Source organism: Platalea leucorodia (assembly GCF_965183815.1).
Source record: "Platalea leucorodia genome assembly, chromosome: 11".
Classification (NCBI taxonomy): Eukaryota; Metazoa; Chordata; class Aves; order Pelecaniformes; family Threskiornithidae; genus Platalea; species Platalea leucorodia.
This window is the reverse complement of record NC_138833.1, coordinates 20,720,724-20,737,581: the sequence shown is the minus strand read 5'-3', so window position 1 is coordinate 20,737,581 and position 16,858 is coordinate 20,720,724. Positions and strand designations below refer to the sequence as shown.

Below are 16,858 nucleotides of genomic sequence, written 5' to 3'. Positions count from 1 at the left end.
AGTTCTTAGTGGTAAATGACTGGTGCGTTGATTCATTCAGAGTCATCGCCTCACGATCTCATATCCTCTTCCTGGGAATTATACAGCCCGTTCTACAAACGAAAAATGATCTGCGTTCTCCGATTGCACGTACTTAACCACTCAGTATTAGCACACAGCAGTAGAGGGGAAGCCCTGTGCTATTATAAACCCATAGACTCATTTAATCTCAGGAAGAAACTGCAAAGGAGTCGTTTACATCTGTTTAGTATTTCTTAAAAAAAAAAACAAAACCAAAATGCACATTGCCTTAAACGTATAAGTTCTTTCTGTGGGAAGAAAAGGGGAAACAGAGACTAGCTGCTACAGAAATTCATGGGAAACCAACGCAGTACTGACCGTCTTCAGTCACATTTGATTCTTTCTTTCCTTTTTTTATGGCCAGTCCCAACTGCTGACTATCTCTCCCTTAGCAACAGCGTGCCAGATGACTGTTCTAGCACCATGTTTTTGAAACCAGCATGGTTAAAAGCAGTAACAATATCCTTATAAATACCTATTATATCATTATAGTTGTATTTCTATACTGAAATAGGTTATTTCCCTCAAATTGCAGTTACACTGGGACAAGCCCCTTTACATTAGCAGAAAAATTTCTGCTCTGAGAAGTCGTATGATTTAACTGTTTTGACAAAGGGTCTTCACTGATCGTTACACCAGAACAAAACTGTGCATAGACCAGGCAACACACACTCCCCCCTTCCCTCTAACTAACGTGTGTTGTCAGGACCGCTGTGTGTCATCCCCAGGAAAATCAGAGAACAGCAACACAAGCTCTTGTTAAGACCCTCTTGGCAGGCACCGGGAACGTTCCCTCGTGTTGCTGCCTTTCACTCTCCTGCGCAGTGGGAGGCAGATGACTTCCCAGGCTACGTGTGCTGGTTTTGGCTGGGCCAGAGTTAATTTTCTTCACAGTAGCTGGTATGGGGCTGTGTTTTGGATTTGTGCTGAGAACAGTGTTGATAACCCAGGGATGGTTTTGTTACTGCTGAGCAGTGCTGACACAGAGTCAAGGCCTTTGCTGCCTCTCACCTCACCCCACCAGCGACCAGGCTGGGGGGCACAAGGAGCTGGGAGGGGACACGGCTGGGACAGCTGCCCCCAGCTGCCCAAAGGGCTATCCCGCACCGTATGGCATTGTGCTCTGCATAGAAAGCTGGGGGAAGAAGAAGGAAGGGGAGGATGTTCGGAGCGATGGCGTTTGTCTCCCCAAGTAACCGTTACGCATGATGGAGCCCTGCTTTCCTGGGGATGGCTGAACACCTGCCTGCCCATGGGAAGTAGGAAATGAATTCCTTGCTTTGCTTTGCTTGCGTGCACGGCTTTTGCTTTGCCTATTAAACTGTCTTTATCTCAGCCCACGAGTTTCCTCACTTTCACCCTTCCAATTCTCTCCCCCATCCCACGAGAGGGTAGCGAGCAAGGGGCTGGGTGGTGCTTAGTTGCCAGCTGGGGGTCAAACCACAACACCACAGAAGATGAGAGCACAATGTCTACCCCTGTCCTAACAGAATTCAAGTCTGTACAGTGTCTTTATTATTAACTTCACTGTTTGGAACTTCCGCCAATTATCAGTAAAGTCCCAGGAATGAGAAAGACCAAGTAATAAACACAGCAGAGAAGATTTTTTTTTTTTAAAGTATAAAAATCCTGTACATTTGACAAAAGCTTTTAAAATCAGTCATAGGAAACTGCTGTAAGAACCAGAGACATCAGGCAGTTGAACAGTTTGTCGCTGATCTGACTAAACACACTGGCCTTGAAAATTAATACTAAGTGCCAACTGAAGTATTCTGGTCCATCTCAGTTGAAAAAAAAAGTAAAAAGAATTATTTTCTCCTCTGCTTTTAACTATTCAAATACGCAAGCTTTTTTTATAGTTCGTCGGTTCAGTAAAATACCTCATGGTTTAAATGCTATAGAAATGCGTGACATTTCTATACGGTTTTTCTACAAATACGCATGTACAAGGAGCAGTCTTAATTTATGACGAGTTCTTAATATTCAAAATATAATGATTTCAGGTTTTCCATATGGGCATATCCTTGTATGTCAGACAACACACCAGCGTCTTTTTTTCAGGCAACAACAGTGCTAAAACCAATGTAGTTGTTGAAGAGGGTTACAGGTTAAACTCTGCCAGCCACCATTCATACTCCTCACTTGCCAACAATCCAAGCAGAGCAAAACGTGAACTACCAGTTATACTCATCAGAGATATCAACTATCCTCAGCCAGAATCTCAGGATATTCCTCCCAGAACTGGTCCCCAATAATGTCACAGTGCAGGGGAACAACTTTAGTCCTAGTCCGAGTTACTTCAACTTCCTTTTCTTCCGTCTCCTTTGGCAGTTTTATTTTCTTAGTCATGACTTCATTAATCTGAAAATAGAGTTGACACGTTAGCAGACATATAAGACTCCAGAGGGGATTCACAAATGGACAAGAAACAAAGCTGCAACAAGAGCAACTACCAACCCTATAGCATACTACAGAATTTGAACACTGAATCTTTTGAAAGAGAGTCTGTTCTCAGTTCAAAGAGAGACACACGATAACACGTGAGCACTGGAAACTGCATGCCATCATCACATGGCTTGAAGAAATGATCTGCAAATTCGCATAACCAATTGCAAGTATTCTTGAATAAAGTACAATACCTAATTTGGAGCTATATAAAACAAATGGGAGACCTTGCAAATGTCTACAATGACCGAGGGGGAAAAAAAAAAGTATGTATATGGAACAAGCGGAATATATTTCCAGGTTGAAGCCTCTATCTGTTCTAAGTAGTTCAAATGAAATAATAGAAGTCACTGGCCAAAATTAAATTGGGGGGAGGGAAGGATTATCAGTTTTTTACATATAGAAGTTCAAAGGCTGAGCAAGTTGCAGATAACTCTCAGCATAGACTAATCAGGTCCTGATCACAGGAAACATACATATTTCTAATAAAGATCTCCTACTACAGAAGGACACTAAGGCCATAAACATTTATGATTTTCTGGGGTCTCACCTCATACAAGACACAGGACAGGAATCTCTTAAACTAGTTCTGCAACAATGATGTAATCCGAGAATGATGAAAATTTCCAAGTTATCGTTAAAAGGAATTCCCCATTAACAGCTGCACTCCTTACTAGGCTGCTTTACAGAAGTAGAAAGGGCCTAAGCATACTATGAGCTGAGCTGCCTTACTGAACAAAAGTTCGTAATTCCTTTGCAGTGGAACTACTTGGGATCTAATCCGTGAAGGGCCTGGCACAGGCCCCAGTGATTACCATATCAAACTGACAACAGTCATTAAAATGTAATTTTTCAGGAAGCAGAATGCTTCCTCAATTTTCAAAGCTGGCAACGCTAAGAAACCGACTGTATGATTGGGAGATTTATCTAACAAATACATCAGTCTTGTGAAATTCTACATATACATCCTCATCTGTTGATACACGTTTTATCGCAACAGTCGTAGTTTGATCTAAGCCAGACTTCAGAGACTAGTTTTTATACTACGCTCATAGACAAAGATATTTCAAAAACACCTCCAAAGACTAATTAGTCTTCTTACACATCATTATATGTCAAATATGGTTAGTTTTAAAATATATTTATACATAGACATACATTTGGGATACATCTGGTGATCTACAGTGTAGCTTGTCTGCCATAGTGCAGCTATTTAAAACATGAGCACGAAGCAAGTGGTAATAGAGTTTTTTTACCTTCTGCCATATTAAGACAGTTCCTTTTCTATACATCAAAGGTTCATTGTTGTAGTTGATGTTGAATTCAGAAAACAAGATTTCATTCTTATCTCCAGCCAAGGTTCCCTGAGAGGAAATGAAAAGAAAAAGTACTCTTATAGAAAACAAACAAACAAACAGAATCTCTATGGTAGAAGATGGGTGAATATTGGAAGTAAGACTAACATTTATACAGGTTTTTCACCTTTAAATTACAGTGTTTAATTACCTCTCCCAACAGAGGAATTATTTCCAACTGCCAAATGAGGATATTAAAACAGAGATTTTTTTTTTTTTTTTATTACATTTTCAAGACAAACAGAAGAAAGTCAACAGACTCCAGGAGAAAAGAGAACTAATCTGCTGAAGTCTGCACAATGAGACAAAATACTACAGAAGGGACGGGGAATCCATAGCAGCTGAATCCTGCCATTGTACTTCGTGCTTATGGATACTGGATATTTATAAGACATTTTTAAGATTTCTAAACTTGCTAATTAAGAAATCAAAGTCCTGCTAATATTTGACCAAAACCACATTATTTGCTAATCATATTAACATCCGTACAAATCAAGAAGTTGTTGAATCTACACCCGCAAAATTATTACAGTAAGAGCAGACAAGCCAGCCGGGGCTGCTGGGGAGGGAAGATACAGCTCAGCAAATCTTACAATTTTCTTTGTAGCCGGGGGGGGGGGGGGGGGGAAGACACCTCAAGAGAGTCTTAAGAGAGTCTTACCTGGAGTCTATCCTGCGCTTGCACTGGTGTCAAACCACTTCGCTGTACAAGCATCCAAAACACTGTATTATAAAGATTATTAATATGGCCTAAAGAGAAAAGAGTGAGAGGAAAGAGTATTTACCAAATCTGAGTGATTACTCAGAAAAAACAACTTTATTTCCAGAGTCATATCCAAGAAACAGCCAAGAATAAAGGGGAATTAATAATATCAGTTGCTAGAGAAGATACAATCTTTCTGATTAATTTTTAAGGTACTGCATATCATAAGAATGACAAGAAGAGAGATTTCGTTACAAAATTCTGAAAAGAGAGAGCAGAGGGGGAAGGGTGTTTATGTGTAATTAAATTATCTTCATTTGAGCAACAGGGACTAGGTACTAATGAAAACCACCCAATGGTCTGTTCTAGCATGGAATAAACAGCACTTTTGATTGCTACAATTTTGCTACATGGTGTGACTTTCAACATTCACATCTCTTCATTAAAGAAGATTACCTTGGCTAAACAAACCCAGAACGTAAAAAATAATAAATTAATTCTATTATTAATTCTAACATTTCCTGGGCTGAACTCACTCCCAGCATGCAACAAATATAGTTGTAGCCTGAAGACTCAGAATTTCAGCCGGTATTTCTACATCCGTACAAAGCCCAAAACAATTTTGTTTATTTAAAACTACCACCCTACCTGCTGTTCTTTCACTGATATGTATATGTACAAATACACTGGCAATAAAGACATTTCTATTCAGAGAGGAAGAGAACTCAACTGCACGAATCTCCGTTTTCTAGAAACGCTTACAGTCTGCTTGTCTCCAGCTGAGGTAGTCCTTTAAATTTTGGTTGCTGGGATACAACACAATTCGCCCATCAAATCCTGGTGGGTACAGAAGTTGCTGGTCCTTAAAGTAATCCTTCCAATAGAATACGTAACTTGAGGCAAACTGGGAGACCACATGAGTCATGAACTTACTTGCAAACACAAAGCAAAAGGAAAAAAGAAAGAAATATGTCAATACGGTTATATATCTGTGATTATCTGAGATATCAGTGGCAATAATTCTAGCACCATTTCTTAAATAATGGCCCAACGTATCAGTTATGGCACAGATTCTTCTGCAGAAGAGGAAGTACTGAGAATCAAGTAAGCGTTTGTAAAAGGAAACATCAAAACTTTTTTTAAAACTCTGTATCACTGAATGTGTTTTCCTGAAAGATCACATGCAAAGAGTTCACATGAAGAACCTGAACTAACTGTAGCGTAGACACCCAAACACAGCCCTACTCCTAACCTCTGCCTGCAGATAAAGGCAAATCTAAAGAATTACAGATTTAGAGAGAGCTGTTAAAAACAAGTTCACTTCAGTATCAAAGCAGCTGTTACCTTGCTCTTCTTTTAAACCATCTACTGTTCTTTTTGAAAACAAAACTATATTCATCACTCTGTCCATACGCAATAGCAATATCCTCCAATTCTTGCATCACTGTCTGGGCACACTTGGTCATCAGATGAAGAGCACGGTCATCATTTGGCTTTTTGAACTCATGCTGCTCAGAAAACCTTCAAAGCAAAAATGGTTAAATAAGAATCCTTAAAAAGCTAATAATAATGCTAATCCGTTCTTTTTCCTCATATTTGCTTTCTATGAATATTGATTTCCAGTATCCTGTCAATACTGACAGAGAATTCCCTCTAGGTATGAAAAGCAATAACAAAAACCCCTCTTTTTATATATTCTGGATAACCCATTCTCCTTCCCATCAGTATCTCACCCTAACCAGTTCTTCAAAATGACCGGGTTCTGTACTTTATTTGGAAAAGGATGACAAATGCTACTTTCTGTAAACTCACTTTCTCCTAGGGTGCCTTTTATACTCAGTCCAACAAGGGCAACATGAACTTGCCAAGACTTGAGAGCTTTACCAGAACCTGTGGTGACCAAACCAGAGATCAAACCCCCAGCAAGAACACTTCACAACAGAACTGTGCTCCATTTATCGTGAAGAAAGGCGAATGCCACACAGGCACCGGCTCCAAACACAAATAAATATCCCTGTATACCAGTTGATGTCCCTCCCCCAGCACACCCCAGGCACTGGTGCACCGTTTCCCTACCACCCTGCCCGAAGGCACCGTCCCGAAGCTGCCCCTGAAGACAAACACCCGCAGTAACTCCGTGCCCCGGAGAGGACGAGCGAAGGGTTCACGGGGATTCGGGGGGAAAAGCGGGTTTGTAACCCCTACACCTGCAGAATTCACATAGGTCCAGCAGGGAACGGCCAAGGCACCAGCCAGGATCCCTCTTCTCGGCACATCACTCGGAGCCCGCAGCCCCGGCGCCTTTAGGCCGAGGAAACTGCGAGCGCCCCGGCCACGGGCTGCCCGCCCGGCCTTCACCTGTGGAAGTTGCGGCCGTCCAGCCGGACCACTATCCAGCAGTTGGGCAGACAGGTGTCGTCCGCCTCAAAGTCCCGCACGTACTCGAACTTGCTCTTCGCCATGGAGAGGCGGCGGCCGCGCACGCAGCCCGCCCACCGCCCGCTGCCCGCAGCGACGGCCGAGGCAGCCCGCCGGCACCCCAGCATGGCCGGAGCGGAAGCGGAAACGCCGGCGGTAGGGCGGCGAGCCCTTCTGGGCGTCCAGGCGGACCTCTCGATGGTTTGAGGTCTCCATGGCGACCGCGTCGCGCGGCGGGGGCCGGGGGAGCGACCGGTGCGCGCCCATTGGCGGGCGGAGGCGGCGCGAGGGCGCGGCGGCCGTTGGCGCAACGATCGCGGGCGGCGAACGGCAACGGCGGCGGCGGGGGGATGGAGCGGGGGAGCAGGGAGCGGCCGCTCCGCCCCGGGGCTCCCCCGGAGCCGCCCCCGGGCCCCCGCTGCCGCCTCCCGGCGGCCCCTCGGCAGGGGGAGGCCAAGGTCCCCCTCAGGGTGCTGCACATCAAAGTGGAGGAGCCCGAGCCGGAGGGGGGAGATCCCCCGGGCTGCCGCGGGAACGAGTTCAGGGGCTCCCCAGCTCTGTGGGGGGGTAAAGAGGAGGCCCGCGGCGCCATCAAGAGAGAAAGGGACCATGACAAGGGCAGCGGGGAAAGCCAGAGCGAGGTGAAGGTGCTGGAGAAGCGGGGGAATGGGAAGGAGCCCTGGAGAGGAGGCGCTGTCAAAGCGGAGCCGCCTGACCCGGCCTTTGAGGCCTGCAGGGTGAAGATGGAAAAGGGCGATGCCCCGGCTGGCCCCCTGTGTGGGCCTGCTCACGCCAGCACCGATGACCGCAAGGCGCAGCGGTGCGAGGGGTTGGGGATCCTCCCTGAAGATCTGAAGATCCCCGTTGTGTTTCACCCCTTACCTCCTGGGACCCGCATACAGATCCAAGGCCCTCTGCCGTCAGAGCTGATCCATGTGGCTAAAGTGCCGGCGAAACAAGTGCCGCTTAAAATGCAGTCTTTACTGGAGCCTTCAGTAAAGATTGAAACCAAAAATGTTCCCCTCACAGTACTGCCCTCCGATTCAGGTATTACGTTAAGAGAGCTCGGAAGGGTTCAGTAAGTGGCACACAGCCGACAGGTTATCAGATAGGAGAACACCCCTGGAAAGGTCGTGTTAGCGAACCATCCCTCTGGATGGACGGGAGGTTGTACAACTCTCTTCTTCAGCGTAAGACGTAAAAATACGGGAGCAGAGAGTTCTCCAGTGGTTTGTTAAAATCAACGCAGTTTTGTCCACTTCCTCCCTGACTACCTTAAACCCCTTACAACAGTGTTCGGAATTGCATCGCGTTGTGATTGCAAGTTTAAGGTCAGGAATCAGCTTGATTTTTAAAGCTATGAAGCATTCATACACCTCTCAGAAAATCTGGACATCTTAAATGAGGAACATTTTGAAACATCTAGATTAGAAGCTTACTTTTTTTGAGAGATATCTAGGCTTTCAAAATTTATGGCATGAAGTGGGGTCTTAAAGACTAGAAGGCTTTTGCCCTTTATTGATAATGTGAAAGAGTTCATTTCTAAGCCTTTTTCAGGGGGGAAATTGCTAGCTCGGGGATCAGTTGTGAGGGGTCTGGGGGTTCTTATCATGTCACCGCCTCAATTTAAATGCAGTCTGTGTTTACAAAGAGCCAAAGCTGGGTGTCATGTAACAGTCATTTGGTAACACACGTTCCTCCAGCAAAATCTGAGAAAAGAGTGAGGAAAAAAAAAACCCCAACCAGAAACCCAGAACAGCAACAACCTCAGCTGAGAAGCCAGGGACTGCACAGGTGTGGGACTAAGCTGCCACACCGTCGTTAGATCAGGTCCCTGCATCGTTAGGGCTTTGGATACTCAGTTCTGGTGGTGATGACAAATTTGCAGTAATATGGTCTATGCTATACAATGTTTAGTTTATAAATTCCTAAGAAAACAATCTAGCCAAATGAAATCCAAACCAGTGTGTTAGCAGTCCCATATGTTTCTTTTTTTTTTTTTTTTTTAAATAATATGTAACAAAAGCCAGGTAAATGATTCCTTATGCAGTGGCTCGGTGAAGGTTAGGGGAGGATACTCCCTTGGCCTTAGTTATTTTTCTAGGAACTGCTCTCCAAATGTGTTTCATGTGTTCCAAAGCTCGAGTGATTCTTTTGACTGTTGCCAAATATCCTCTTGATATACTATTGAATGTAACCTGTATTGCATATATTGCCTGGAAGATGATCATCTTTCCTCATTTTGTTGCATAGGTATGCCAGATACTCCATTTAGCAAGGACAAAAGTGGCCATGTAAAGCGTCCAATGAACGCATTTATGGTGTGGGCCAGGATCCATCGGCCTGCCCTAGCAAAAGCTAACCCAGCTGCCAATAATGCAGAAATCAGTGTTCAGCTTGGATTGGAGTGGAGCAAACTGACTGAAGAGCAGAAGCAGCCCTATTACGATGAAGCTCAGAAAATAAAACAAAGGCACCGAGAGGAATTTCCCGGTAAACATATTTATTTACCTGAATGCTGTAGAACTGCAAGATTTTTTGAAAAATGGACCTCCTTCATTAAAGCAAGTAATACAGTTACAAAAAAATTACAAAAATTTCAAGCACGCAGTCCTTCTGTCAGCTTTCTAGTGCCTGAAAGCATATGAATTTTTTAAAGCATCCAAAATTATGTTTCACCCTTCATAGCCTCTAATGTGTCTTATGGTCTTAGACCACCGCAGCTACAGCAGCTCGTCTGAATGCTTTAGTAGTCTAATGGCCAGCTAGTGAGTTTATTGTGAGCATGGCCTGCTGCATTATTATATATGTAACAGAATATATATATATAAAATATATATTATATATATAACTGAAAGAGCTGTTCAGGTGGCCTGTGGTGCCACATGCATCCATTCCTTAAAAGCAGGAAAGGGCAATGCCACAGGAAGCACAAACGGCACTGTATTCTGGCATGTTCTCCTTAACGTGCTTCCCTCAGCTGTGCCACGTCACTCCCCACTGTTCTGTATTTCTTTGTCTCACAGTTACTATTTAGTAACGAAACAACAATGCCCAAACATGTCCATTTTATTTCCACCTCTGATAAAACGCCCCATTTACCAGCTCACTGAAACAAATGGAGTATTGCCATTGACTAGAGGAGCAGGTTTTGGACTCTTTTTTTTAGACACTTCAGAATTACAGATATCATAGCTTTCCGTAAAGAATGAGACCATCCCCAAAATCGTCTGTCTGCATCTTTTCTCATCTCTGACAGGTTGGGTTTATCAACCACGACCAGGCAAAAGGAAGCGTTTTCCACTGCCTGTCTCTGCTGTATTTTCCGGCACTTCTCAGAGTATCATCGCTACAAATCCAGCTGGCGTTTGTCCCTTCCAGTCACCTGCTTACTCTGTTGTCATCCCCAATGTTAAGAACAGTATTGGACATCCAGTCTGTGAGTTTTCAGTAGTGAATGATTTTAAAAATTCAGGATTTACCTATTGTAGTAAGAGTTATACATATGGTAGTGTAGATATAGTTAAAACAATTTCTCAGTCTTTCTTGACACCACTGTTTCTATCAGTCCTCCTCTGCACCGCGCCCCTGCCTTCTAGTCTCTACCTACTGTTTCCTCAGCCTCTTAAATTCTTCTGGCTTCTTCATTGCCCACAGATCCCTGCTATTGTCTTTGTAGCTCCTCGTTACCGCCTGCTACCTCTTGGTCTTTTTGGATCTTCACTTGCTTCCTGTAAAGCTATGGCTGTTTCTTGTTCTATCTCCGCCTCACATATACCTTACCTCACCAGCTCTAACGCACTAGTGCTCAACCCTGCCCTGCTAAGCCTGAAAAAGCTCGTGAGCGGAGTCCGTGGCACCTCCACCCCGATGTTAGTGTTCCTTGGCAGTGAGGGCACCACTGCTCTAGAGCAAAGGCTCAGCAACTTGGACTGCCTCCAAGAGACAGCAGACAGAATTGTCAACAAGGTCATCAAAAAAGAAGTTAGTGGGGTGTTAGTAAGGTGTGTGCTGCAAGATTAACGCAGTCACTTAATCTGAAAAAGAAATTTTTCATTTGCACGTTTTCCATGAACAGGTACTTAGGTATCTATGCACACTCGGAATAGTTCCATCTGTAGTCGTTATGAACTTGCAGATGCCCACAGTTTGAGCGTAAGTAGCTCAGCTTTTATACAAACAAAAATATAGTTACAGAAGGAATGCATTAAAAAGTTGCACCTAACCTGGAAGGATCCTCCTCTTTATAAGGAGCCAATATGGGCAGTGAAATAGGGTGTAGTATGAGAGCCCGCAGTCAAGTATAATAGCTGACCCGCATATTTTGCAGTGAAAGAGCTCTGGCTCTTTCAACAACAAATAGCTTAGATCCAGGCAATGGCATTTTTCTCTTGAAGTGTACTGACAAGGGCTGCTCTCTTTGTGGTGAGACAAGAAAATGAACTGGCTGTTTATGCTGTGTGGTAATATTCGGAGATGTAGAAGAGAACACTCAGCTTTGTTCTGGTGAAGTTCTGAGTTAGCAATGTGATCCTTTCTCAAATCCTTCTGTAAATTTGACCGAATGAAGTATTATTTGTTTTCTTACCCTAGTATATTTTATAATGTTATGTTATCCTCAGATGCTACTATGTTTCATTCCGGAGTTTACTATCCTCTTGTGGTTGAAATGATTCTTAAATACAAACTGTGAAAATCTAGATGCATTTAAGTCCTGTTGACTCGGAATGTAGACTCTTAGACGGGGTAGTGAGGTTTGAAAATACTTAGGCAATGTGTTTTGAAATCTTTCTGTGTAAAGGCAGCCCTGTTGACACGACAGCAAAAGATTTCAAAGTGAAATTGGCTAGCGGGTACCTTCATTGGCGGAACAAATAAGAAAACATCAGAGAGTAGGGTATTTTAACTGTTGCTTCTGCTCCTCACTGCTGCTTTGGCACCACAGAGATTTGTCAAGAATTTGGCTCACTCCAACTCCGTAGATTTGGGAGGTCTTCTGCGCTTCAGGCGCTAAATGCATGCTCCAACCCCATTCTGTGGCCATATCAGGACACGACACAGCCCTCACCAGCCTCACAGCCTCCACACTCACTAGCCAGTTCCTTCTTCTTTCACCCTTGCGTTTTTGTAGAAGGGAGCTTGAATGTGTGGGCTCCAAACCCATCTGTCAGAACACATTGGCCAAGTGGTGTATGACTGTGAGTTGCAGGGAAGTAATGCTAGCAAGTGTTTTTGGGGAAATGGTTCTGGCTCTGGCTGTGGTTTGCTACGCTGCTGTTTATGAAATCTCTTCTTCTATTCATGTCTGATAAATAACTGTTCTGTTTCCTAAAGGTGAGGCTCCTGCCATCCGTCTGCCGGCTTCTTCCATTCAACATGCTGGTCCAATCACTCTTTTCCAGACTACTAGTGCAAGCACCGCGTCAGTGGCTGTTCCAGCTCCAACCCTGCCCCTGCGCCCTGTAATTTCACCACAGCCCTTTGCTGAACCTGCTCAGACAGAAGCTCTTGATGTATCATCTGGGCTCAGTTGCTCTCTGAAGAGACCTACACCAGTTTTCATTGAGAGCTTCAGCAGAAACCCAAGTAACATACCCACCACTAATGGCAGATTTTCTGTCTCTAATAGTGAGCCGCCGAAGGAGTACCCAGGGGTTTCTATTTTTCCTAGAGGTGTACCTCTTCCCCAAGCTACCCCTTTTCTTCACTCACATCTCTATGAGTCTCCTCCCGTTGGTCAGCCAGCCAGTCTGTTTGGAGTACCTCCTCGGTTTTCATTTCACCACCCTTACTTTGTACCTGGACCTCACTATTTCCCCTCAAGGTAATGAAACCCTTCATTTCAATACCAGTAAGAACAAATGCTAAAAGGCAGAGAGTCTTTTCATTTACAGAAAGAAGCATTCAGAAGGAAAGGTGCTCTTACCTTCCCATAGCTCCCGTGTGGTGGGACCTGCTGGCCTGAGGCTGCTCGTAATATATGCCCAGTTATTGAAGGCTCCATAGTACTATCGCAGTAATTGGCACTCCCAAGCCCACAGTAAACAGAATTATCTTCTCTCCGCTTTATGCATCTAAGTGCAGTTGATTTCTACAGAAAACCGTTAGGTAGAGATAGTGTAAATATATTTTGAAAATGATCAGATAGAATTAAAGTAGGCGTGTGAGATGTCTCCCGGGTACTATGATTGCAGCTGTCATCACTACCAATATTTCTGAAATCCAGCCTGGTGGGAAATGTCTTCAGAATTCTTATTTAAGTAGTAATTCCTAGTTTTTCCTTTGCAGTCTCTGGGCAGTCAATCAGAGATCAGCTAATTAAAGAATTTACAAGCTAACACACGTAATATCCCGTGGGTATTTCCTAAGCTAAGCATGCACAGAAAGCACCAGCGCCCTCCCAGCAGCAGGTGTGCTGCTCAAACGCAAGAAGTCTGATGGCTTATTCTTTGTAAGGCATCATTTTTCTTTCATGACTGTGCAATATCAAACACAACAAATCATTATGACTATTAGACTTAAATTCTGCCCGTTTATATACTGCTCGTTCCTACTAATAGCAACAACCGATGTGTTCCTACGGCACTAAGACTACCTGGTCATAGATTAGGGCTGATGATGACCCATCAAACTCAAAAGAACTTAAGGAGTTGATAAACGCAATATAAGATAGTTCTAATTTTGAGGTCCTTTAAAGAAACACAGAGCACATACTCCCAAAATTGCTAAAGATTAACTTTGCTTAGCCCTTGGTCTCTGAAATTCGACAGTTTTGTGGGGCCTCTGAGGGAGAGGAGTGTTCTTGTACCATAACAGACTGTTCTGAGTTCACACGTTCATGGACTTCTGAAGGCTGCCAGCTTCACTAATGCTAGGATCTTTCTAATATAACAACTTATGAGTTCACATTCCTATAAACTCATTTCTTGCATACAAGAATCATAATTTCTGCATAACACTCAGTATGTATGCAGATTTATGCGCTAAAAATTTAAATGTTAGATTGGAAAGAGGAATAGTCTCCTCGAAACCTCAACAGACATTGTATCAATGTCTTTATAGTGTCTGCACTGTAGAGCTCTGTTACTTCTTCCCATACTTTGTTTTCTTAACAACGTGGTGAATTTCTGTAACACTGTGTAAATTGCAATACCTGTGTCCTTCTGCATCAGAATAAAAATTCAAACTTCTGACACCAGAGGAATACAGTTACATTTGACGTAGTAACTTCCTGACATCTACTATGCGGTTGTTTTTAAAAATTTATCAGTGTACATTCTTTAGATAGTAACATTGACCACCAGGTATTGGGCACAAGGACTCTCTGTCAGTCCTCCTGTTTAATAACAATGTGACAGATGGAAGAGTTCACTCAAAGAATAAATAAGAGCGTTTTATCCCAGCTCTGTCACAAATTTTGGCATACAGAAATAACACAAACTGACTTTTGATGCTTTGTTTTACTACTCTGAGTATGTCGGTTAACATACTGCAGGCTTATCAGATGCTGGTTTATCCATGATATTATTTCATTGATAAACACAAGGGGCTTTGTGTTTGTTTTCAGAGCAACGTCACGGATGTATCTAGCATGAAGAGGTGCATATGCACAGAGATGGAATCTGTGCACGTCTCTTGTTATGGCCTCAGTGTTTAAATTAGGCATGGGTTTAGAGTATGTGTGTTTTGAATATTTCAACGGGATAAGCTGACTAGCGTAGAGCATCGGTGTCATTCTCTTTTTTCTTAGCTGAATGGAAGTCCAGGCAATCTGCGTTTCTGACAGCCAGCTTTCAATCTCTCTCGTTGCAGCACATGCCCATTCAGCCGACCTCCATTTGGCTGTGGGAATTTCTCCAGCTCAGTGCCTGAATGCCTCGGCTTTTACGAAGACAGGTACCAAAGACAGGAGGTGATGTTTTCAGCTCTGGACGGAGACTATCCTTTCAAGGAATACCCAGAAGAAAGCATACGTGAGAACCACCGCAGCTGTGAGAGCCTGGAAGTAATGTCCTGTCACAACGGCTGCAACGAGGAGCGGTATTTAAGCCCTCTGCCACAGCTGGACGTTGGAGCACTGGAGGAGGTTTTGTCAGCCACCTCATCCACTCCCTCCAGCATCCACCTAATCAATGTAACTGACAGCGACGAGGAAGAAGAAGTAAAGTTGTTGAGAGAATTGTAATTTTTAACACAAATTATACTCCAGAGAAATATTACAGAATGGGAAATAAATGTTTTCCTCGACACTGTCTTTTCAGTCAGTGTGTTCAGTGGAAAATCCATGTAGCTTGAGGGGGCTGTGCAGGTCATTTTGAAGAGTCTGAGGGTCTGTTTGTATTTTGGGAGATCACATACAGACCTGGGGAGGTCAAAAGCCTCTGGAGTTTCACCTGCTTCATCGGGGCGTTGTTTGGGCTCTGGCTCAGGAAAGCACTCACGCAGGAATTCAGCTCTACACATGTGATAATGTGCTTTCCTGAGCAGAGGTGTGTTTAAGCACATCCTTTTAATGCCAAAATAGGCATTTTGATGGTATTTGCCATAATTTTGTAGGTATTACTTTAGGAGTTTTAACAAGTGAAATAATTCTGGTTTATGACCGTAATATAATTCTTGCTGCAGTAAAATACTATAAGGCCTGGAGAGTGAAGTCAAGAATGATTCTGCAATGCGTTATATTTATCCTTTGATGAGTGTTTTAAGCTTAATTTGGTTAATTTTCAACTGTAGTCTGTATTTGTGGTACAACTGCTATATAACGCACTAAAAATTTACATCAGCTTCAGTAATACCGTGGTCTGCAACCAGTTCCATTAATAAAAACGGGATTGTCCAGAAGTATGGTGAGGCATGGTAGCACCCAGAGAGAGGAAAATGGATGGGATCTGGCCCTGTGAGTTACACTGGTGGGCTGTGAGTTGATCCCTGAGCGTAGTTAGTACCGTAAAGAATTCGCCAGAGAATACCAAATTCTCTGAAGAATAGCGAAGGCTGTTAATAGAGAGAGTAGCTGTGCTGAACTCGGAGAGTAATGAAATTCAAAATTTTTTGGCCAAAATTTTTAATTTATCTTACTAACTTCCTTTTTTCCTCCCCTGGTTTGTAGAATAGAGGGTCATTTTCTTCTGGGAATCCTGTTATTTTGCTGTTGTTGTTTTTGAATAAACTCACCTGAAGAACGTATCCCTAGTGCTTCATTTTAAGCCCTGGACATTGAACTGAGTGGGGACAGGTAAATCATAATTCATGTAATTCACAGACTTCCTGGGCAGCTAAGCTGCACATGCCTAGAGTTTTCAGACAGTTTGGGCTACTACTACTGGTGTATACATGTGTGTGTGTATTTGTATTTATAATTATGTAAATCCAGCTACCACAGAAGTATGGGAAGAGCCGAAAGCCATGGATGGAGAAGTCCATCCATGCTGGGCTGCCAGAGGATGCTAAGGAATGGTTCAGAGGAAGCTCGGTTGACCACCTCCTACAGGACATCCTGTATTTTATGGGCTATCACACTGGATCTGTTGGACCCTGAGCATCCCGTCGAACCTGAGGCTTAGGCCCCCGCTATCCATGGAGACTGCGTTATTGATAAAGGCAGGTACAAATGAAATTGCCATATGCCTCAAAAGCTAGTCCTAAGTCCAGGTAGAGCAGATAATCCTCTGGGTTCTTTGCATTTTAAGTTTTCGGTTTTATATCAACATTTTTATACTTTTCTGCTTCTGAGGGCTCGTAACTCCATTTTCCAAGTCCAAGATTTGAGAACTACTGCATTTTGTAGTTAAAGAACACAAAAGCACGAGTAAATCCTGTCTACCCCACACATTGCAACTGTGTTGTAAACAGCCCCCTGCTCCCACTGCATCTGCAA

General features: G+C 43.5%; 2 protein-coding genes across 3 annotated transcripts; one reads left to right on the top strand and one right to left on the bottom strand.

The window, feature by feature from the left end:
• Nucleotides 1–1,642: 1,642 nt before the first annotated feature.
• THG1L (tRNA-histidine guanylyltransferase 1 like) lies at nucleotides 1,643–7,109 on the bottom strand (the record flags this gene model as incomplete). 2 transcript variants are annotated; one of them, XM_082323688.1, is made up of 6 exons in its annotated part: nucleotides 1,643–2,421; nucleotides 3,762–3,869; nucleotides 4,522–4,610; nucleotides 5,326–5,495; nucleotides 5,908–6,084; nucleotides 6,922–7,109. In XM_082323688.1, 6 exons carry the CDS (start codon nucleotides 7,107–7,109, stop codon nucleotides 2,260–2,262), a joined length of 894 nt encoding a protein of 297 aa, XP_082179814.1. In that variant the 3' UTR covers nucleotides 1,643–2,259. The 2 variants fall into 2 exon arrangements, with proteins under 2 accessions (XP_082179814.1, XP_082179815.1); XM_082323689.1 differs by lacking the exon at nucleotides 6,922–7,109 and having other exon boundaries at nucleotides 5,326–5,491; nucleotides 5,908–5,962.
• Nucleotides 7,108–15,166, top strand: SOX30 (SRY-box transcription factor 30; the record flags this gene model as incomplete). The annotated part of the gene is made up of 6 exons (XM_082324084.1): nucleotides 7,108–7,182; nucleotides 7,428–8,028; nucleotides 9,235–9,474; nucleotides 10,241–10,420; nucleotides 12,316–12,805; nucleotides 14,794–15,166. 6 exons carry the CDS (start codon nucleotides 7,108–7,110, stop codon nucleotides 15,164–15,166), a joined length of 1,959 nt encoding a protein of 652 aa, XP_082180210.1.
• Nucleotides 15,167–16,858: the final 1,692 nt, after the last annotated feature.